Source organism: Annulohypoxylon maeteangense (genome assembly GCF_022496945.1).
Source record: "Annulohypoxylon maeteangense strain CBS 123835 unplaced genomic scaffold GGS22scaffold_5, whole genome shotgun sequence".
Taxonomy (NCBI): Eukaryota; Fungi; Ascomycota; class Sordariomycetes; order Xylariales; family Hypoxylaceae; genus Annulohypoxylon; species Annulohypoxylon maeteangense.
In genome coordinates, this window is record NW_025953252.1 from 610,666 (window position 1) to 634,015 (window position 23,350).

Below are 23,350 nucleotides of genomic sequence, written 5' to 3' on the forward strand. Positions count from 1 at the left end.
CAACCTAGCCCTGCGATATTAGGTCTTGTGTAATGAATGTGATAGGGGAGCCGTCAAAAACCTTGAAATCTCCACCGAAGTAATACATGGTTAAGAACTTAATATCAACGCCCTTCCGCTCGGGTCGGTGTCACCATCGCACCAGGAGATTGCCAATAGGAAGCAGGGAATTGGGCTTGAATAAACTTAATATCCCGTATATCCCTTGCGTAAGTACCTACATGTAAGGCAGGAGTGTCATTCCGAAGCTACGGGTTGTAGGGATCTGGTGCAGCAGTATTTCTACGATGATCTGCATGTGATATTAGGGGTCAGGTAAATGTGGGTTTGCCAAAGCCTGAATGTAATTAGTAGCTGCCCGATATGAATTCGCGATCATCGTGGAACGAGGTCATGTCGGCGCATTGAGCTTTAAGGAACACACACATAGATAGTTAGCTCATCGAAGCCCTGAATTCTGAAGCTATGGATTGACTATCAAACTCGCATTAAACTTGTCCGTACGAGCAGTAAAATCAGAAGAGCCTAGGACGTCCATCTCGGATCCCTGCCTGCCGCCTCTGTCAAAACCAGAAGCAGACCATCGCACCCGTTTTTGGCCAGTAGCGAAAAGCACATCCAGAAAGCAATGCAAATGATAAGGCCCGTCCACCTAACCCCCGAAACCGAAAGAGCATAACCTAGCCTACCTCCCGAGCGCGATCATCCTAGTCACAATCAAGACCGAAGCCCTAAGCGTGACCGTGGCTCGAGCCCGGGGCAGAACCAGGATGCTGTTGACCATGACCAGGATGACCATGTCCACGTCCACGCTCCCGGGTCCTGCCCCTCTCCACACTCTCCCTAACGCCCTCGCCCACCTCTTCTCCCTCCTCCTCAACCAGCGCCGGACCCGGCGCACTCACAACCGGTTTCTTGAGCACATTAAACGCGCGACGCAACGAGCCGCCAAAACTGCTCTTCGGCTTCAAACTCGCACTCACACTGCCACTCACACTCGCGCTCCCGCCCCCACCCACGCTTCCCCCACCCTCACTCCCCCCACTCCCCCACGTCCCGCCCGCACTCCCGTGCAGCGAAGCCGAGTCGCGGCTCTGGCTCTTGCGTAGTTCTTTCAGCGCTTCCTCGTTGGCCTTCTGTTTGTTCTTTTCCTCCTTTTTCTGCGCGCGGTCGCGCTCTCGCTCGCGTCGCTTTTGCCGCTTTTCTTCGTCTTTGCGCTTGAGTTCCTCTGGGTCCGCGCCTGCGTATAGGAAGGGGCCGGGGGCGGGGCGCACGATGGTTTCGCTGCTGGGGCCCCAGAGGGGGGCTTCGGGTTGGTGCGGCGGCTTTAAGGAGCGTGCGGCTCGGGGAGGGGCAGTCGGCTGGGCAGGTTGGGGGCGCGGAGGAGATTGCTGGGGTTGGGGATGTGTCGGGGGTGGTGCGTTGGTTGCTGGGGTCGGTGGCGGGACGAGGTATGATGGGAAGCCAGGCGGTTGTTGCATGATAGGAAACGGGTGGTGTGTGGATGCCGAGTGGTTGTAACCCTCTGTCGGAGAAAAAACGCCAGTATAAGGGAAACCTGTCATGTGTCCATGATTAAGTCCGCGACCAACTCCGTGAGTTTGAGGGCCATGCATGTAATTAAGACCTTCATTACTACCAGTGTCGTAGAATGGGTCTTCGCCTAAGCTACCGCCAAATTGGTCGAGTCGATCCTCCCGAGCGATAGCATCAACAACAGCAACGAAAATTCTTCCTTCAGCAGCAGCGTTCTGCGCCTGAATTTCGGCGTCATCCTAGGACGCTGAGATGTTCGGCGCGTACAAGGCTGCCTGGTGACGGATGAAGGTTCGCATTCCTGCCTGGTTTAGTATCGATGATGCTTCTACAGCTCGTGATAGTACCGCCAAAGCGCCAGGTCGGCTAACACTCTTCGTGCGTAGATCATTCTGAAAATCGGTTAACTCAGTATGGATTAAGCTTCGGATGAATTCGTGAGTCAAGAGCCTGCTCGGGGTGCTGGCGGCAACGACAGAGGAAGGGTGGATACGGTCGGTACCTCGGCTAGGTGCCGGAACTTGAGAGTGGCAGATTACTGTGTCTTCGTATGATCCAACATGAGGCCTAGCAAGATTGCCCATTGGATGATGGCTTCTAGGAATTTGTTGCCCTGTTTGACGCTGTGCTTTGGGGTGTTCATGATCGGAGGGTAATGGGTCGCTAGCTAGTTTTCGAAGCTCTGCAGTAGCGTCGACTACTTCTCGTGGGGGCTTCGAAGCTGTGAAAGGAGTTAAGCGTGGTATTGGCGGCAGGGTGAATGAGGTGGTCTGACCATCACCGGAGGTACCATAGCTGCTTGTGGCACTACTGTTCACCTGCTGCAGAATATCTACTTATTTAGTCAGTTAGTAGTGTAATAAATAGGAAAAGTACGTGGCATAGAAAAATACGTACCGGGATGATCTTGTGCAGTGTTGCTCTTCGGCGGAGGCGCATTTCTTCCTCTCCGGCGACCTAAAATACTATTAGTTTTATTTACAATTAGAATTCGGTCCGGTGAGATTACCATAGAAAATTGGAGAACCGGTATCAGTAGGCATCTCGGGCTGTTGAATGAGATCTGCCTCGCTCTCGGTAGCTGTGATGTTCGAGATGACAACTGTAGGAACTTTGGGTCCGACTCCAGAAGTTTGAATTGGTTGGTTAGGGTCCTTGTACTCGAGGGAGCTACTGTATTGTGATGATGAGCCCCAAGAGGAGTTGCCAAATGTGGGGAATGAGACTTGGGATGATTCCACGTTTGCCTTCGGGAGAGATATTTCATCCGATGGCTGTTTCTTGGCAGTTGATTCCTCATTCGATTGAGGAGACGCTTTAATTATGGGGAGCCTGGTAATCCTATGCTCAGGTGGGAATGGGCGGTAGGCCTTAGCCCCCGATGGCTGGGTGCGCTCTCGCGTTCTGGGTCGTCTCGGCTCTTCGGGAGGAGTCGCTGGTAATGGGAACGATGGGGGCGGATACGGAGGATCCTTATGTAGTCGCACCGCCAAAGGCAATTTGCTCTTGAATCTTGGTCCTGGAGCAACTTTTCCATCTACGACCTTACTCTTTACGAATAGTTGTGGATCAGGAAGTGATTCGACGTCGTCGTGATCGCTGGCGTCGGCGTCTTTACCGTCCTTCATTTTGATACTAGTAAATAGGCCGTTACTAGTAGATGTCGTTGCTATATGAAATAATGTTAATTGTAATGAGTACTTTGACGCGGACGGGAAATTTCTAGAGTTAATGTGGATGAAAAAGATGGGAGAAAAAAGGTAAAGATTATTGAGAAAGGTGTGAGTGTACCTTGGTTAGGAACACTAATAATATTCGCAACCTCGTCACCTTCCATTGTATTTGTTATCGCCCCTTGTAGATCACGTGTAGTTCCAGCAGGTTTAGATGACGCTCGAACATCTAACATATTTTTGGCGTTGTCATCTAAATCCTCTGGTAAATTAAATATTACATTTTCAGGGCTAGTTTGTTCCGACGATGCCGCAGAACATGAGCTTTGGGCCAGTTTTAAAGGTGCAACTTTGGCAGACTCTCGATTCATTGACCTCTCTATTGTTTCTGAAGACTCTTTTATTAGGTGTGTCTCATCGTTCTGAACATGAACAAGGTCTTCGAGATTCGCACTAGACTATTTTTTCAATATTTTGGAATCATTAAAGCGACCAAGTACTTCACTAACCTTTCATGCGATATAGTGGTAGGATCTGTAGATTCTATGCTATCGACTGATTCGTTATCGTCATCGTCAGAATAGTGCTCTACAGTGTGCCTCATAGGTGGGCCAGATGATGGCGGCAGCATCGCGACTGAAAGCGTAGGAGGCGTGCCGCAGTCAGACGATGCCTTAACCACGGTCATTTTAATGCGTGATCGTGCGATGGTGTGTGGGACTTTCAACATACTGTTAGTGCTATTGAAGGAAAACAAAAACTTCTTCATTCAGTACTCAGTCTAATAGGATGGATTGGAACAAGAACATGTTTAAAGGAAAAGACGATAGTCAAATTTGGTAAACTCGTTGACGAGAAACCTACAATGGCCACACTATGATATTCGCAATTTATAAACCGAGCATGCGATGTTGGACATGGGTAACCCATTCAATTAATAGGAATGGCTAATTGTGTTGAATAGAAGACAACCCCAATGCGATGGGAAGTCAATACGAAGAGTAAATGCGAGAATATAAAGGAGTGTTGTAGTTAAATGAGAGTGCTCATGGGATGATCATTTCAACCTGTGAGTTGGTTAGCATCACGGGCATTCTGATTAGGTAGCCAATGGGAGCTGGAGGCTTCAAAAACCAAGATAGGTACATACTAGAATCATTACACTCTAAAACAGCGACAAAAGTTGTATGTTAAACACCTAGGACAACAATTAATTCAAGATTGTTTTGAAAGATGGGATAGGAGCAAGAATTCGCATTGTCTTTATGGTGGGGTGAAGAGGTGAAGGATAGGTGTATTGATCAGTGTCGATGATGATTTACTTACGTTGTTTATGTTGAGACTCATCGTTTTGAGTCACTCTTTAGAGTAGATAATAGAGGCAAAAACATGGTTTAGAAGCTAAACATGATTAAAAACCCCTACTGGTTTTTTCATTTTGATCATGTTGATGTTAAGAATTTGAAAATGGGCTCTGCGACCCTCTTGAAGCCTGAGAGGTTTTCTTATTAATAATAAGTTTTCTCTTTTTTCTTTATGTCATGCTTGATTGATGTACTTAGGTACGATGCACGGGACAAACCCGATGTTACACACATCTGCGAGGAAGCAACAAGGGGGCAACCCGGTCTGTCGGGACAAGCTGCGCCACTCCGAATGCTCCGCAATAAAAGCGTCAATGGCCAATGTGGCTTTACCTTCTTTATCACACCTAGGTAGGGGCAAGCGCAATTTCCGCGATTTCTTCCCGTTGTTGCCGCCGCATCTCATCACGTCACTCACAATTCTCCGGTCAATCGGGATTTATTGCATGCCCCGGAGCTCTGGTTCATGATTATCAATTGGAGATAGAATGCTGCTGGGTCCTACCAGCCGGATTGCCTCTTTGAGGCGGTCTGCACCACATTGGATACGTCCCAATGCTACCTCAACACGCGTTAGGAGGCTGACTCGGCCCCCACAACAACGGCTATTCTCCACAACGAAGGTCACGAGAGATCGGATTGGCCCAGAGGGATATCCAGAAATAGGTGAAGAGAAGCAGTCTCTATTGTCCAAAATGGGCGAGTCTGCAGCTACTACTCTTGCCTCTGTGCTGGTGCTGGGCGTTGGCTTCGCGGCTGCTGGTTACGTGTACCACAAGTCCTACAAGTATATGCAGTTGAACAAGATACAGAACGCATTCGAACCAGGAGACCCAGTATTAGTATTAGCAGCAGTAGGAAAGGATATTCCAGCACCGCCTAACGAGCAGCACTGGGTTATGCGCGAAGAACAAGAAAAGATCGACGCGATCATCAACGGAACCAACAAAGGCCACTACCACCTGCTCATGGGAGAAAAGGGCTGTGGTAAAAGCAGTATGTTGATAGAAGCTATGCGGAAAGTTGACGGGGAAGGTTGCGCCATGTTCGAAGCACATGCCGACCTAGAAATCTTCCGAATCCGACTTGGAAAGGCTCTCGATTATGAGTTTCATGAGGACTATATTGGCGGCTATTTTAGCGAGCGCGGTCCGAGAGAATCTACCGCATTGCTGGATATTGAACGAGCGATGAATAAGCTAGAAAAGGTAGCATTGTTACACCGGGCGAAAAAGAACAAACCTCTGCTTCTCATCATCAACCAGACACATCTGATTCGAGACGACGAAGACGGGAGGGACTTGTTAGAATTGCTCCAGCAACGAGCGGAGCAATGGGCGGCAAGTAACCTTGTCACTATGATATTCAACAGTGATGATTATTGGGTATACGAGAGGCTCTTCCAGCGGGCTACTTCGCGTATGGAAGTTATGTCGATCTCGGATTTACCGAAGGCACAGGCAATATCTGCGCTACAGAAATATCGATTACGATACTTTGGCGAAAGAGCTGACGTATCCATGCTTGAGGCGGTCTACGACCGAGTCGGCGGTAGATTATCGTTCCTAAACCGGGTAGCAAAATCCGACAACATGATAGGGACATGCGAGCGTATTAAAGAGAGCGAGAAAACATGGTTCTTGAACCAGTGTTGGATCCTCGGTAATCCGATGGACGATGATGTGATGGATCAGCAAAAATGGGCGAGCGCGGCTATGGTTCTTGCCTTAGCCCTTGTTGAGAAGGAAGAAGAGATGGAGCAGACCTATGATCCCGAGACGGGACACGTCCTGCCGTGGTACCGGATGCACAAGGCCCAGGAAATCATGACCCGAGCCGACTTCATCCGGGATTTTGACCGGTTGAACTTTTTCACAATAACGAGCACGGCTCAAGTCCGTGCCAGCTCGGTACCTATGCACCGTGCGTTTAGAGAGATATGCGCCGAACCCGGATTCCGCGAGTTCCTCCAGGATACATTGGACCGAATTGGTGCTATCGAAAGTTTAGGCCGTACAAGGGAATTGGTTGCGAAGGACCTGGTACTTGGCGGCAAATATCATATATCCAAACCCATAATGAGCATGGATGGTAGGGTGGAGGTTAAGCTTCAGCAGCCGCCAGAGAAGGATTGAAACCCCAAGGTTCGGTCGGTTAGTTTAGAGTGGGTGTTGCATATTGGGGGTAGGGCATAATCTAGCTGCTGGGCCAGCATTTCCTTTGTGAATGGCGACGACTATAGATAATGTACGAGCATTGTACCATATTGCATGTTAACGTTAGCATAATACTGCATCCAAGCACGGAATTTAATTTGTTAGTTATCCATAAGCTCAAATAGTGATTAAGGCGTCGTGGTTAAAGTGATGAGACTGTAGAATTGGGTAGGTAGAAGAGATTTGGTAAAGTCGCTCGTTAAATGTCTTACCTCCCCGTAGGCACCAGCCTGCCTGTCTAGTAGGTATGTAAGCAACAAGATAGACGCCTATGCACCATCTGTCGTTACCTAAGAGATGGATGCTTCAACGTATAGTAGTCTCAAGGAAGTGACATACGGGGTTTTGCTGGTATGGCAATGATCATATATCGTATACCAGACTTTCTGAATCTCTCTGGACAACATAAGAAGGAAACTCAGTCATATATTAGGTGAATATTCTACTGCTGACCAAGGCTGTTTAAGACAGAAACTTGGCATTGAGCTTAATTCCGACTTATCCGTCCCAACATGCCTTTTCCTTCCGATTTGGTGAAAGTCCCATATTAATATTTGATGATCGAAGCCAGAATAGGAATAGTATTGGCAATAAGGCGGCTAGAGCTGACCAAAATTGCACGGACCAAAACTAATTCTCAGAGAACGATTTTGACGACCGAAAAATGTTCGTATAATATGTACGATGTTACCCAATCGTCTAACTTTCATTAGCAAATTACCTAGTAAAAGGAGGATCAATTTCCTACGGCGTATTGGCGGCTCACGGCATCTCTATCAAGTGTGTGAAAACGTTTGAGGGAAACTCATCAATCTCAGTACCAAAAATAGCAGCATATGAGGGGTATCACGGCTAGGTACAGGGGTCTTTTTGGACATGCCTGCATGCATGAAGCTGAACAGTGTGATCATAATATTGGTCCATCATACACACGGATGAAAACATCTCGATATTTTCTAATCGACATATCTACTCTTTATTAAACCATTTTCATCCTTTTAACTAAGCCTAATAACACGGAAAGTGAAGCTATATGTACCCATGGCAGTCTTATTTACAGGCAATCCGACCATCATACGGACAACCGGGGAATGGCGTACTTGAACACATTGTCCGGGTCGTACTTTTTCTTCAGCGCCACCAGCGTCTCATAATGCGCCCCGTAGATCTTCTTACAGTCCATGTCGTCATTATCCAATAATGATATATACGCCGATTCCATCACATTTTCCGGATCAGCCTCTCTGAGTTCTCTCGTCAGCCCGGCTGCCCACTCCGTGCCTTTAGCCTCGAGCTCTTTCACGGGTGTCGCTGCTATCATTTCAAGCATATGGTGTTCCACTCTCGATCCGAAAACGGAATGTTCATTCGGCGCAGGCTCTCGTAGCATGTGGAGGGAAATAGCAATACCGCCACCCGGGAGCGAGGACGTGTACTTAGCCAGGACCTCTGCCAACTTCGGCGTATATTTCTTAACACTCAATGTGTACGCCCGTCCGTAACTGCCCCAGGTAAGTAGCGATTCGTTGAATGCGCAGTACGCCGAGACGGTTTTCACTTCGGGGTTGTTCATCAGGCAAGGACCCAGAGCAGCGATCTTGTTAATCCATATCTTGCCTTCCTCGTGGTCGGCCGCCGACCAAGTAGCAGCAACAGCAAATACCTTCCCGAAGTTAGGAAGTTCTATACCCAACAGGTGAAGCTGAAGAGCCCTAGGGATATCCTGTTCCGCAGCGAGCTTCTCATACCCAGCGCTATAATTCATCCAAGTCGTCGTCAGATCACTCGAATCGAAGACAATAAGAGAAACAAACAATCCTTTCAACGGGAAAATCTTAACCGTCAACTCCGTGATAACACCGAAGATCCCCCCAGCTCCACGTATACCCCTCAACAGTTCCTCCCCGGCATCAACAAGCTCCCCCTTCGCCTTCACAACCTTCGCCCCGACAATCTGATCAACACCCAACCCATGGCTCGACGAAAACGGCCCGTACCCGCCGAGCGTAGCCCACCCGACATACCCCACGCTCGCGACCGTGCCGACGGGCGTCATCAGCTCCCTCGCCTCAAGCGCCTTCGCGAGGTCCCGGAAGACGATGCCGCCGCCTACACTCGCGGTCTTCTCGTCCGCGCTGACGCGCACGTAGTTGATGTCCCGCATGTCGATCGTTAAAGCACCGCGGACCTGGCTCCGCCCCGCGCAGTCGTGGCCCCCGCTGCGGACGACGAAGTCGATGTTATGCTGAACGCAGTATTTCACTAGGACCTGCACGTCGACGGCGGTCTGGGGGCGCGCGATGGCGAGAGGGACGAGGTCGTCGCGTTTTATGAAACATGCGCGCACGCCTTCGAAGTCTGGGCTTGAGGGTGTGAGGAGCTTGATGCTGGGTTGGTGCTTGGTTAGGTACTCCTCGAGCGCCGCGAGACTTTCTGCTGTATTCCGTGCCATCTTGATGTTCAGTTTTCTTGTTATTTGTGGTGCTCCCGTCCCATTTCGCCTATTTTCTGATTAAGTCGATAGGATAGTAAGTCGCCCATCGGGGAGTCAGGAGCATTACTTTTATGGCCATTATTTCAAATACTCAGACATGGTGAACTATCACTTAGTCCGGATATAAGACGAAGTCCTACATATTGGTGGATATCTTCATGCGAAGGATTGCAGCTTACATATGTGCACTGCCGAGAGCATGCTCGGAATATTTCCGTTTCTACCCAGTTTGGCTGTGCCGCAAGACAGCATGTTGGGTACGGATACGGATTTCGATCCCGTTTCTGAGCAGCTCCATGAAAGGTTGAGTAGGTAGAGTTATCTCGGCCAGTAGCAGTGTCAATTGTTTTACGAATTGTGCTTGAATTTGGGCACTGAGAGTTCAGGTATTAATAACGGCTTTTGCAAAGGGTCGAAATCCGACCACACATACTAAATGTCAAGGGCCGTTTAAATCTCCTCGCATACCAATATCGTTCACATGCACTTTAATTCCGTCTCAAGATACTAGGTATCTTATGTCCCCTCCCTTTCCCCCTTGGCGATCTTTAAGTCACTCAACCCTATAAGTGTATAGACTTTAATGTGTACTTATTATTTGTCATCACAGTGCACCTGAGCTTACGCCCTAACAGCCTCGCACTTCACTGCCCCAGCCGTGATCTTAGCTGTGGCACCCGAGCTCGACAATGCTCTACAAGGAGTTACTAGGTTCGCAAGAACCACAGATGCTTCGTAGCACGTTCTCACTTGTAATTTGCGCGATGTGTGCAGGACTCAAGAAAAAGGGCCAAAGCAGTTTCGCAGAGCTAAGGGAACGGATTTTCTTGAAGAGGATGCCTGGGTCGTCTCGCAATATGGGACAGGTGCTTTTTCACCAGTCGCGCTGGTAGAATGGGATTGTGCAATCCAAACACTTTACCTGGAGATGAAGTACGGGTTATGAGAGGCATTCCCGTACCATTCACCCTACATCCCCTTGAGCACTCCCACGAAAGACGCGGTACTAAATTTTCCCTTGTTGGTGATTACTTCCTTCGTGGCATTATGGATAGTGAAGTTGAGCAGAGGGGAGATTCGATGGAACAAAATATTGTTTTCATATAACGAGAAGATACCTAGGTTTTTAACGATACCCTATTGCTAGGACTGTCGATAGGAACTCCGAAGACGGAAGGCACTCTCTCGATGTTGCTTATGGGTACTTATATGCACTGAAATCAGTAGTTCGCTCTCCATGACAATTACTAATATTGGTAAAGAGCATCTCCGAGATCCCTACGGAGATTATGAGGTCGGCGATAAGAATCAACTTGCATCTTGATTAACAACCGCATTTTGAATAGTTTGGTGTGAACAGCTAAATTGACTAATGTGGCAGTGACTCTATGACGATCTGATGATGGCGAGGGCGACGAATAAACATGGATACACTGAAGGGCCCTAGAGTTCAAAATATATTGCGAAACTATAAGAACGCAGCCAACATCCGCGAAATTGGGTTCGCCGATCAAAAAATATCATCATCACCACCATGACGTCTGAACACTTGAACTTCAGCTGTGCCCTTATCACTGGTGGAGGTGGGGGTATCGGAAAGGAGATCTCGCAATACTTCATATCAAAAGGAAAAAAGGTCATCATTGCGGGTCGAACGGAGTCCAACCTTCAAGCCACGTCGAAAGAAATAGGGGCCGCTGGATATTATGTTCTCGACACTGGTTCGATCCCCGATATTCCAGCTTTCATCGACAACATCATCAAAGATCACCCAGATCTCGACTGCTTAGTCAACAACGCCGGGGTCCAAAGACCCCTCCAAGTACTCAAACAGACTCCGGAAGACTTCCTCTCGAAGGCCGATAATGAGATCAATATCAACATCCGTGGTCCACTGCATCTTGCAGTAGGACTATTGCCTCATTTGAAATCTAGGCCACACGCTCTAATTATCAATGTGACTAGTGTGCTGGGATTCGTGCCATTCTCGATCATCAACCCAGTGTACAATGGTACTAAGAGCTTCCTCCGGTTCTTTTCGATGGCGTTGAGATCACAACTTAAAGATACGTCGGTACGAGTTGTCGAGATCGTTCCGCCGACTGTCTCGACTGATCTTCATCGCGAACGCGAAAACCCCAGCGATAATTCTAAAGAGAATAATCCTAGTGCTCTTTCACTGGAAGAGTTCATGAATGAGGTCTCCGAGAAGTTGGAGAAAGGAGAGGAGACGATTGGGGCTGGACTAGGCGATGAGTTGGTGAAGAAATGGTATGGCACTTTTGGTTACCTGTATGAAGATTAAATGAGGAAGGAACCGAGGTTGAATGAGTGGCTAGTCGATGCCCGAAGTTAAAGAATCTCGCTAAAACCTGAAGCTGTCTGGGCAGGTGATCACTGGGCATGATGATATGAAATGCGACTTTCCGTGATTGTTTCAGAACTGACAAACGCAACTTCCAAAATTGTTACGCAACCCACTGTAACCTTGGCGTACAGGGTACCTAGTACCTAGTAGATGGACTACCGCATTAAAGCCAGATGCTGCCTAATCAAAAGAGCAGTGGCGTCACACTATCGACGCCACAATACCTAAAACGCCACTTACCCCCACCCTAAAGCCCTAGCATCTGCCTACGCAGCCTACGTTACCCAGGCAAAGGAAGTAAGATTGCCTTGTTATGACGCAGTATTTCTGGACTTTCCCACCATCAGCAAAAACCCTAAGGAATACAAGATCTGGTGTTGACTAGCAAGCGCGACGAGATCCCTGTTTCCTACAAATTGGGTTCTCTCCCTCTATTTCATCCCAACATTCCTTTCTCTCAGCCACCATACTTCCTCATTTCCTATCGGCTGACCCCTCTGAAGGTAAAGCTTCAATTCGGACAAGATGTTTGTCCTTAAAAATGGTAAATATTTGCCCCTCATCGCTAGCATTGTTCGAAAACAGCGCTCTGTCAAAGTCCAAACTGCTGTCTAGAGCCTTGTTTTGTAGGCCAAAAGTAACATGATTCTATTTCAACACTATCTACATTAATGTTTTTATGAGGCTCATTTACAATCTGTCAATATATCAATACTGGAAATATATAACTAACTTGGGAATCTAGTTGGCAAGTTTATCTTCGGTACCGGTAGCCAAGAGTCCATGATCGAACTGCCTCAAGGCCAACTCTACCTAGTCCGACCGTTATCACCCAAAGGATACTCTGAGCTTATCTTTAAGGACGCTACCGCTCGTATCCGTCGAACTGGTCAAGACTTTCAATATCAACTTGTCGTACAGCGAGTTTACGAGGAAGGCGAGGCTGAGTTGGCGGACGAGGAAGGTGAAGACGAAGAACTTAACGCTCTAGCCGCCGAGAAGGACGAGAAGACGTTCCTTCTTGACGAAGCCCTTCACTTTCGCGTTGAGATTAGAGAGGGATCACAGAACATAATTGCTTGGAAGGATTTGAGTGGCGACGTCGGCGACGTCTACGAATTTGTTTGCGACCCTTCGATCAAATCCGCGCAAGTTGGAGCATTCGAACGCATCGCGAAACAGTGCCAATACGAGCGCAAGTACAGAAAGCCGCATTCTACTGCCTCTGAAGCCGATCTTGAGCAGTTCGATTTCGAAGAGCAACCTATCCCTCAAGCTAGCCCTATTCACAGCCCAACTCTAGCACGATCTATCGAATCCTCCGACGCAATGTTTCAGTTAAAGAACGAGGCAAGCGCTAGCGCTAAGAGGGATAGTATCCCATCTACTTCGTCTGTGCTCGCAGAAGCTGAACTTGAATCTGGAGTCTACGAAGAAGAGGAGGTCAAGACAACGTCTTCTAAGCAGAATGAGCCCCCTCAGCCTCCTACCCAACCGGAGCCAGTCGAGATCTTGTCCATGGAAATCGGCGAGCTCCACTTTTTCGACTTTCCCTCGGGGGCCTTCGTTATTCGCGACTCATCTGTCACGGCTCAGGTGTCAGATATTGGTAACTGGAACTACTGGCTACATATTGCTAGCAGTGACCGGCAGTGGCTTGGTATTCCAGTCATTGCTGACATCAACCCGGTCTTCAACTTTGAATTCCTATCTTTTATCTTTAACCAATTCACTGAGGATGGCTCTGCTTATTCCTGGCTGTTGAGGTTCAAGGACACTAAGACACTGGAGAGATTCCAGGATGGTCTGATGAGGGCACTCTGGGAACAGTTGAATGAAGTCAAGTGGACTAAGGTGAAGGAACAAGATCGTCAATATGTGTTGGATGCCTTCGGGGATCTAAAAATGGAAGATGCACCAATTGAAGAAGAAGAGGAAGAGGAAGAGATTGAACCAGAGGAGGAGCCCGAGGACGACGCGCCACGAAGCGAACACTACGATAGTGACGAGGAAGAAGAAGACGTCGAAACTGGGCCAAAGGACCCCTACACCAACTCCGCATTAGCTGTTGGTTACAAACATGATCGCTCTTTTGTCGTCCGAGGTCCTAAGATTGGAGTGTTCAAGCATACGCCTAAGAATCACTTGGAATTCACTACCAACATTTCCAAAGTCGAGACACCAAAGGGCGCTTCTTTTGTTCCTAAGAAAGTCATGTTGCACAACGAAGATCGCAATCTGATCCTGCAGAACGATACGGACCCCAACAAGCTATATCGCATGGATCTCGAGTATGGAAAGGTGGTTGATGAATGGAAAGTCCACGACGACATCCCTGTCGTCACTTTTGGACCTGAAAACAAGTTCGCGCAGATGACACATGAGCCGACATTCTTGGGTATTTCTCGCAATGCACTGTTCCGTGTCGATCCTCGTCTATCCGGCAACAAGCTTGTCGACTCTCAACTCAAGCAGTACGTATCGAAGAACGATTTCTCGTCAGTATCTACCACAGAGAAGGGCTACGTGGCGGTGGCATCCAACAAGGGTGATATCAGACTTTTCGATCGTCTGGGCATCAACGCGAAGACCGTCATTCCAGCTCTCGGCGAACCTATCATTGGCCTTGATGTGTCTGCAGACGGTCGTTGGGTGCTTGGAACATGTCGCACATACCTGCTGCTCATCGATGCACTGCAAAAGTCCGGTAAAAACGAAGGCAAGCTAGGTTTCGAAAAGCCGTTCGCCGCGGACTCCAAGCCTCAACCTCGCCGTCTCGCGTTGACTCCTGAGCATATTGCTCAATTCCACCACGAAACAGGAAAGGGTGTCTCGTTTACCCCAGCACGATTCAACACAAGCAAGACAAATGAGGAGTCATCTATCATCACTGCGACTGGCCCATACATCATTGACTGGAACCTCGACAAGGTTCTTCGTGGATCTAAATCACCTTATATCATTAAGCGCTACGAAGACAACGTTAAGGCCGACGACTTCAAGTTTGGCACCGATCAAAATGTTATCGTTACCTTGCCCAATTGGGTTAACATGGTGGGAAAACAACATCTCAAGAGGCCCACCAGAGAGAGTATCGCAGGTGACTTCCAACCGAGACGAAGCTCTGCGCGGGTTGGCACACGAGAGAGCGGACGTTACAAGCTTGGCAAGGAAGACGTCGTCAACTCTCCTTACTAGATTGCTATTGGAGATGCAGCTTCCACTGATGGACAAAGAATCGATGCGCGATTGTGTTAATTGATTTCACGAGATTACGCCTTTTACTGGTGCCGGACACGAGTCCGAGCCTTTATTTCCTATTTTCCCACATACCCCCGCCGGCGTTTAGGAACGGACGGAAATGGGTGTTGATTCATTCCTCATGGGGCCAGCCACTTTGGCTTAGGGCAAGATAAGATACCTGTTTTTCGGTGCGCGGTTGATCATTTCGCCTAGGTAGTTAGATAGTAATATACCTCGTCGAGGGATCTCTGTTGTTCGAGACTTTGGATTGAGATTGAAGATGTTTATGGTTTTCAATTTATCAATGTCGTTGTTTTCATGTGATTGCAATGGGAGGTCTACCCCATGCACCTGGTAGATAACTCCCCCTTAAGAAGGCAATTGATCACTCATTTCGGCGGTACTCATCACTGCCTACTAGGTAGACATAAGCGAAAGACCAAACAAGCGCTTTGGGGGTCATCACGTTAATATATACGTGTCCCATGTAAGCTGAGATAAGTAAGATAATATATCAGATAACTTGCACCCGGCTAGCAATCTTGCTCGGCGATTTACTTATATGAAGTATGATGCACGACATCATCATCGTTACGACAGAATCTGCAGACGACGTAGGTACCATCAGCGGTGGGATAGTATATTAAGTCAAAGTCTCAGCGTGGATGCGGGCAATATACACGTACCTATGCTTCTCAAACACCTTGGCGATACTACGCGTAACCTGATCCTAATACCTGCGCAACTTGAAATTGCCATGCTACTATATTATCGACAGGTTTGGGATTAGGTTGGTAGGTGGTACTCTACGGCCGGGATCCCGTGGTGCGGGATGCGGTTGATATAAAAAGGCGTTCCTTCGAATCGGCCCAATGCCGTAAATGATCGGACGGCCCTGCATTCAGCCAAAAGGTCGACGTCGCAACCATGCGACGTAGATAATATCTACCTGCCGAAGAGTTGCAGAGGATTACGATAGCTCGCAGGAACCTTTTCCTATTTCTTCGGATATCAATATCGCGAAAGCGTAGTGTCTTAAAGCATGTGAATTTACTTTGACTTGGTTTTTCTTTGCCCCTTTTTGCAACCCGGCCTGCGCGGCTTGGAAGCTTGGGAATAGAATTACAGCTCAAAGAAACTCCCTGTCGATTGGAACCAATCTCTGCATTGCGCATCTATCAAGCTCCTCTTAATACCCTCGGCGTCATGCCACTCTACCCACCAGGACACTCGGCGCCGGCGCTGTCGATCCCGGAACTTCGTAAAACGCGTATTGGCATCAATCATGGTGACCCACCTACTTATTCCTAACATAGCTTGATGGTAGAGGTAGCCCCCGCGTACGAAAGGGGTAGGTGAAGCGAATATTCGTACCGTTTACTGATATGCGTTTGATGGCCGACTTCGTACCAAGTAAATTATTTTCACAGTGGCGTTTGGTTATCTATTACAAAGTCATGATAAAATAAAATGAAAAAGATATTGAGACTACAGAGCCATATAAAGTAGCAACAGCAAAGTCGATGATACCCCCTAATAATGCATAGTTCAGAAGAAGACATTGCAAATTCTCAAGAGGTGAAAACCAGGGGAGCTTCTATCAAACCAGGATGATCGATCCCCCATTGAGACATGCATTCATAAATAAGACCACGTTCCCGGGTGAATGGACGGGTTACACACAAGGCTCGGAAGATCCCAATGTCGTAACATAAGCTTATCTTCTTATACGTATGCCCAGACGTAGCAACTGCAATCCTACCTCACCCAGGACTGAAGATCAAAAGGAAAGAAAGAGCCCTAGGTTGACACTACCTCGTGGCTTCTGGTGACGCGTCTGCCTCCAGAAGACTCGTGTACATACGTTTCCTTAAGACTTCCCATCATCCCTCTTTGTACCCTCTTGGGTGTCTGGTCCTCAGTCCAAGTCGAGGGTACCAGCTCCGTCACCATGAAGTCGCATCCCTCCGCGACAGCGCTGCTGCTGTTGGCCGTGCACGCCATGATCGCCCCGGCGGGCGGGATCCCAAACTGCCCGTACCCAGGACCTGCGTTCCCGAAGCCGAGCTCATTGGCTTCTTCTAATGCCATCAAGACGGCGATCGCAAACTTGACGGCGACGTTCAATGCGCGGGGCATGGACTCGGCGACAAACCCAAACGCTACGTCATGGTCTATACAAGTGTTCTCGGCTTCTGATAAGGATGAGGACACGCCGCTGTGGAGTCACTACCATACTGCGACTAATTTGCTGACGGCTAACACTCCTGGCGTGAAGAGCGTGAATGGCGACACTGTGTTTCGGCTTGGTAGCGTTACGAAGATATTCACGATATTGACGTTTCTTATTGAGGCCGGGGACACATATTGGAACACACCAGTAACCCAATGGGTGCCGGAGTTGGAGCTGTTGGCTGGGAAGGCTCAGTATGATCCCATTATGAACGTGGACTGGGATAGCATTACGCTGCAGGATCTGGCAAGCCATATGGCAGGAATCGTGAGAGACTGTGAGTACTTTTAGTTGGTGCTTTGGTTTAAAGAAATAGGAAAATTGGGGGAGCGAAGAAGTTGGTGAGATGGAGATGGAGAAGTAGAATTGAAAGTCGCAGGGCTAAAATGTGACATCAAATTCCTAGATGCCATCGAAGGAGAACTGACGCAAGAGAACAACCAAACTGTACTCCAAACCAAGGGCTTCCCGCCGGCACCATTTAACGAGACTCCGATATGCGGCGAAGCTATAAAATGCCCTCGCGCAGGTGAGCAGCCCGTGACCGGATGATTCGCAATAGGACGCGGCAAGAACATGTCTAACAGAAGACCGCGAGTAGAGTTTTTCACAGGACTAGCCAACGTCCCGCCATCATTCTCGCCCTCATGGACGGCCGGGTATTCCAACATGGGCTACCAAATCTTAGCGTACGCGCTCCAAGCCATCACGAAGAAGCAGTTTGCGCCGATGCTACAAAGCGACATTATCGATAAGCTCGGGCTTCAGAACACATTCTACGAGAAGCCCGACGATTCACTCGGCGTCATCCCCGAAGGAAAAGAAGACGGTTGGTCGTACAGCCTCGGCGAAGCGAGCCCGTATGCCCCCTTTCCTCCTTCACCTTTCCCATTCGAAGAAGTTAACACCCCATAGAACCGGAAACATGTACTCCTCAACAAGCGACCTCTCGCGCCTCGGCCGCGCCATCTTCCGGCACACGCTCCTCGCGCCCGCGCAAACCCGACGCTGGCTCAAGCCCACAGCGCTCACATCCGACATCCACGAAGGCATAAGTTCGCCCTGGGGAATCCGGCGCATCCCGCTAACCGACGGCAGCCGCGTCGTAGACGCGTACAGCAAAGCCGGGAGCATCAACGTGTACATGTCTTTACTCGTGCTGCTCCCCGACTACGACGTCGGCATCGCGGTCCTGCTCGCAGGCGGATGGCCCGGAAACGCGAACTGGGATATCGCGGACACCATCGGAAAAGCACTGCTCTCAGCCCTCGAAGACGCGGCGCGCGAGGAGGCGGAGACGAATTACGCGGGGACGTACACGGCGGCGGACGCGGGGATGAACAGCACACTGGTGCTGAGCACGGACGCGACGCGGCCGGGGCTGGGCGTCGAGCGGTGGGTTAGTAATGGCACGGACATGGTGCCCGTCGCGGTGCGGTATACCCTGAACTACAACGTCACCGGGCCGTCGATTCGGCTGTATCCTGCCGGTTTAGAGTCTAAACCCGCAGCGGGGAATGGTTCGAGGAAGATTGCGTTTAAGGCGGTGGTGGAGAATTTGGATCTGCCGGATCGTGGACAGGCTATGTTTTCGACGAATTGTGGGACGTGGGTTAGTCAGACGGCGGCGGTTTATGCGGATATGCCGTTGGATCAGTTTGTTTTCACGCTTGGGGGGGACGGCAGGGCGGTGGGGGTTACGCCTTTGGCGCTGCGGACGGAGATGGTGAGGGGGGGTTAGGTAGGCGGGGGTAGTTGGGGGTTTGTGAGATCGCGACATATAGCTTCGTAATGTTTCGTGTGTAATAGTTAAATTGGTATTTTCAAACTGACTTAGCTGTCAACATTTGCGCCAAGTGATAGCTTATCATCCTCTCCAGTAGGTACCTATTTAGCATAGGAATCTAGTGGCGTCTCAGAAACATCGAATCGGGACGTATCTATAGGCACCGACGCTGGTGGTATGTTCAGTGTCCAGGTGAGTGGGAGAAAGAACATTTATGATCACCATATTCGATGTTGGTGATGCATCGTAGATGATTCGCTAACAGGACGGCGGACCATAAGGACAAATCCGCCAACCCGCCAATTCAATTAATGTATTGAAAGGTATACTGTATAAATATAGTGTACGACGAAAATATACTGTGTTTTATAATTTAAAGATTAAAAGGCTTATAAATTATAATACGTATAAGTAAATATTTATTAAATAAATATAATAAGTTTTTTTATTTTTATAAAAATATTAAGAAAATAAGTATTTACTTAGTAATATTATAATAATTATTAATTAAATTAAACTTTATTATATTTAGGTATTTAATAAGTAAATAAATATGTAATCGTTATTTATTATAATATTAAAGGTTATAATAATGAAAATAAGTTAATTTAATTATTTTATTATGTTATTTAAATTTTTAATTATATTAAAATAAACGAAAATTTTTATATTTAAACGTAAAAAAAAAGTAGCTTAATATGTTATTAATTTAAGTTTTAAGTTATTATTAATTTAGTGATTAATTAAGTAACTTTTCGAAAATAAGTAAATAAATAAAAAATATATCGAGTATAAAAATAAAAAACTTTAATAATAACTTTTTAATAATAAAAAAAATAATTTTACGATTAACGAATAAAGTATTTATTAATTATTTAATGTTTTTTTTAAAAGATAAAGTTTTATTTAATAGGGTTTTTTCGAACTTAACTTTAATATTTTTTTTTATTAATATAATTTTTATTTATTTTTACTTTTATTTTTTATAATTATACTTTTATTTTTAATTTAATTTTTTAATAATTATAATTCTTTACTTTATTTCGTATTTATTTAAGTAAGTAATAAATAATTATTTATATATTTTTAATTTTTTTATTATTCGTTTTACGTAAATAATGATATAATTTCGATTTATTTCGGTTTAAAATATTTATATGTTTTTATATATTATTAAGAACTTTTTAAACGTTATTAAGTGTAATTTAAATACGTTTTCGGTAAAAAACATGGTTTTTTTTTATTTTTATAATTTAAAATAATAATTAAAAAATTAAATTACGGTATATTTTTAACGTTAATAAAAATTTATTAAATAAAATCGATATTATCGTTTATAATATTATTATCGTTATTATTATTATAATGTAAAAAAAACGCGTTTAAATTAAAATATATAAAATTTAAGGAATAATTATCGCAATTAGTTAAATTTTTTTTAAGTTTAAAATATATAAAATAATATATATAATTTTATATTAAATTAAAGAGCGTTATTTTTAATTAATTACATTCGATTAATTTAAGTTTATATAAAAAAAATTATAACTTAATATATTATTATATTTAAATAAATTTTAATTTTTCCGTTTTATATTTAAATAATTTTATTTATTTATATATATTAAATTTATTTATAATTAAAAATATTAATATTTTATAAAAAACGTAATTAAATAATATAATTTATATTAAGTTTTATTAAAGTTTAATAATATTACGTAATAACGTATTATTAAAAAAAATATTTTAAATATATTATATAAAATTATAAATAAATAAACTTATAAAAATTAACATATTTATATAATTTTAACATTTAAAATATTAATTAATATAATATTAATATTATAAAAAATCTTTAAAAATGAAATGTTTATTTATATAATATTTATTATTTTTTAAAATAATTAAAATAATATATTAAATTTATTTATTTATATAATGTTTTATCGTTTATTAATAAACTTTTCGTAATATTTAAGCTTTAATAATTTCGATCGTTTACGAATATTATATTTAAAAATTAATAATTTTTTATTAATTTAAGAATTTAAGGCATTACGGTTTTTACGTGGCTTGTTATTTCGGTTTTTTTTTACGTTTATTAATTAAACGATTTTGTTTTTTCAACGCGTTATTAAATCGTTTCTTCCGTTTTTAAAATCGATAATATTAATAAAAAGTTAATTAACTTTTCGTTTTTTAACATTTACTTTAAGTTTTAACGAGTGGTTTTTATAAGGAAATATAAAAAGATTTTCGGTAAATACGTAATTATAATTATTATTATATTTTAAAGCGGTAATTATAATGGTGGAATTTATATTAATAGTTAAATTTTAATTATTTAAAAAAATTCCATTTTAAGTAATTAAACCTTGTTACGATTTTAATAAAATAACGTTTTAAAAAGATTAAGGTTAACGGGTAATTTTATTAAAAATGTTTCGCGTTTCGTAAAAAACGAATAATATTTTTATATTAACGGTTCGTGTTATATTTATAAAAATAAATAAGTTTTTTTTATTAAACGTAATTAGCTTTTTTTATATAAATTTTTTTAAACTTTTTTCGTTTATATTATTCATTCCCGGTTTTAAAAAAAAGCTAAATTATTTTTACCGTAAATTAAAAATATAAAAGCTTAAAAATTCGTAATTTACGGCAAGTAATTCGTTAATAAAATTAATTTATTAACGCATCGTATAAATTATAAAACGCCCGGTTAATATAAAATTCTTTTAAAAAACGTTAATAATAAATTAATAATAAAAATAATTTAATAAAACTTATAATTTTAAAACGTTTTAAGGTAAAGTTTTTCGAATTTTATTATCGCGTCGTTTTAAAAATTAATAATAATGAGTTAAATTAATTTAAAATTTTCTTTTATAATATTTAACTTTTTATCGGCGATAAAACAAGGCTAAAATTTACATACGAATATATCGATTAACGCCGTATAAGTTAATTTTTTTTATCGTTTTCAAAGAATAAATTATTTAAATTTTCCACCCGTTTTATAAATAAAAATATAATAAAAGTTAAAATACGGGAAATATAAAAATTACGGGAATTTACTACGAGTTATACGTGTAAAAATATATTAATTCGTTTTTTATATATAATTATAAAAGCTTTAAAAATATTACTTTTAATATAAAGCTTTAGTTTATTTTAGGGATTTTTATTTTTTTTAAATAAATTATTAATAATTATTTATTTATATTTAATAATATTTATTAATAAAATAATAATATAATATTTTTTTATCGATTAAAACTTTTTAATAAATTTAACGTAATAATTATATTTAAAGGTTTTTCGTTAATTAATTTAAAATTAATTTATAATGTTAATATTAAATTAAGTTTATAAAGTTAAATATTATTTTAAAAAAAAAATTAAAATATTACTTTTTTTTAAATAACATTTATAAAAATAATTTTAATTAAGTAAGCTTAAATTTAATTTATATATTTTAAAATATTTAATTATTATAAATGTTATTTTTATTTTATATCCGTAAATATAATATTCGTAAACGTATAAGGTAATTTTTAAAATTATTTTATTTTTTTTTTTATTATACGTTAACTTGTTTATTATAATATTTTTAATATATTTCTTTTTAATAGCGTATTATTTATTTAATATTTACGTATAAATATTATTTATATAAGTTAAAACGTTATTACTTTATTTATTTAATTTATATCCGTTTCGTTTATTATCGATAAAATTAATTCGAAATTATATATATTAAAAAAGATTAACCGGCTCGTGTTTTACCGTAAAAAATATACCGAAACTATAATACGTAATAAATTAAATGGTATATAACGAATTCGATAAAAAGGAAATAAGTTATGGGATTAATAAATTAACGAATTTATTATGTTTTTTTTTATTTTTATACTTATTTTTAACGGAAAAATAATAAAAGTAATAATAAAAAGGGTAAGTCGAACGGTTTTATTTTAATAATTATAAATAAAAAATATTATATAATAAATTAAGGTTATTTTTATAAACTTTCGGTAATATATATTAATAATTTTTTTTATATACGTTTAAAAAATTTATAATAAATAATATTATTTTTACGATTAATTACATTATTTAAGTAATATTTAAATAAGTAAATAAGTTATTTATAATATAAAATAAACTTATATAAACGATTAATATTATATATAAAAATATTTTATAAATATTAAAAAGCGAAGAAAATTCGATTTTTATTTTAAAATTATTAATTTAAATTTTATTATAAAAAAAATAAGTTATTTTATATTATATTTATTTTATTTTATAACTATATTAATATTATTATATAATTATTTACTACGCGTTATTATATAACGAATAAAATTATTTATTACTAATTTAATTATATAACGGTTTATATTCGATATAAAAATATATATTTTT

At 42.6% G+C, this 23,350-nt stretch overlaps 6 protein-coding genes across 6 annotated transcripts; 4 read left to right on the forward strand and 2 right to left on the reverse strand.

The window, feature by feature from the left end:
• Positions 1-431: 431 nt before the first annotated feature.
• On the reverse strand, positions 432-3,897 carry GGS22DRAFT_199030 (uncharacterized protein; the record flags this gene model as incomplete). The annotated part of the gene is made up of 6 exons (XM_047966224.1): positions 432-1,775; positions 1,884-2,368; positions 2,434-2,493; positions 2,546-3,205; positions 3,328-3,662; positions 3,719-3,897. 6 exons carry the CDS (start codon positions 3,895-3,897, stop codon positions 732-734), a joined length of 2,763 nt encoding a protein of 920 aa, XP_047820463.1. The 3' UTR covers positions 432-731.
• Positions 3,898-4,735: 838 nt separating this feature from the next.
• On the forward strand, positions 4,736-7,186 carry GGS22DRAFT_158301 (uncharacterized protein). Its single transcript, XM_047960621.1, has one exon. The coding sequence runs from the start codon at positions 5,062-5,064 to the stop codon at positions 6,706-6,708; it is 1,647 nt and encodes a 548-aa protein (XP_047820464.1). The 5' UTR covers positions 4,736-5,061; the 3' UTR covers positions 6,709-7,186.
• Positions 7,187-7,735: 549 nt separating this feature from the next.
• GGS22DRAFT_115826 (FAD-binding domain-containing protein) lies at positions 7,736-9,851 on the reverse strand. Its single transcript, XM_047958091.1, has one exon. The coding sequence runs from the start codon at positions 9,239-9,241 to the stop codon at positions 7,862-7,864; it is 1,380 nt and encodes a 459-aa protein (XP_047820465.1). The 5' UTR covers positions 9,242-9,851; the 3' UTR covers positions 7,736-7,861.
• Positions 9,852-10,817: 966 nt separating this feature from the next.
• Positions 10,818-11,681, forward strand: GGS22DRAFT_199040 (NAD(P)-binding protein; the record flags this gene model as incomplete). The annotated part of the gene is made up of 1 exon (XM_047966225.1): positions 10,818-11,681. One exon carries the CDS (start codon positions 10,818-10,820, stop codon positions 11,586-11,588), a length of 771 nt encoding a protein of 256 aa, XP_047820466.1. The 3' UTR covers positions 11,589-11,681.
• A 279-nt stretch (positions 11,682-11,960) lies between these two features.
• On the forward strand, positions 11,961-15,259 carry GGS22DRAFT_158306 (VID27-domain-containing protein). The gene is made up of 2 exons (XM_047960622.1): positions 11,961-12,195; positions 12,397-15,259. Exons 1-2 carry the CDS (start codon positions 12,177-12,179, stop codon positions 14,847-14,849), a joined length of 2,472 nt encoding a protein of 823 aa, XP_047820467.1. The 5' UTR covers positions 11,961-12,176; the 3' UTR covers positions 14,850-15,259.
• A 1,772-nt stretch (positions 15,260-17,031) lies between these two features.
• Positions 17,032-18,868, forward strand: GGS22DRAFT_178763 (beta-lactamase/transpeptidase-like protein; the record flags this gene model as incomplete). Its single annotated transcript, XM_047963600.1, has 4 exons — positions 17,032-17,404; positions 17,534-17,656; positions 17,729-17,987; positions 18,043-18,868. The coding sequence occupies 4 exons, from the start codon at positions 17,032-17,034 to the stop codon at positions 18,866-18,868; spliced, it is 1,581 nt and encodes a 526-aa protein (XP_047820468.1).
• Between the last annotated feature and the right edge of the window lie 4,482 nt (positions 18,869-23,350).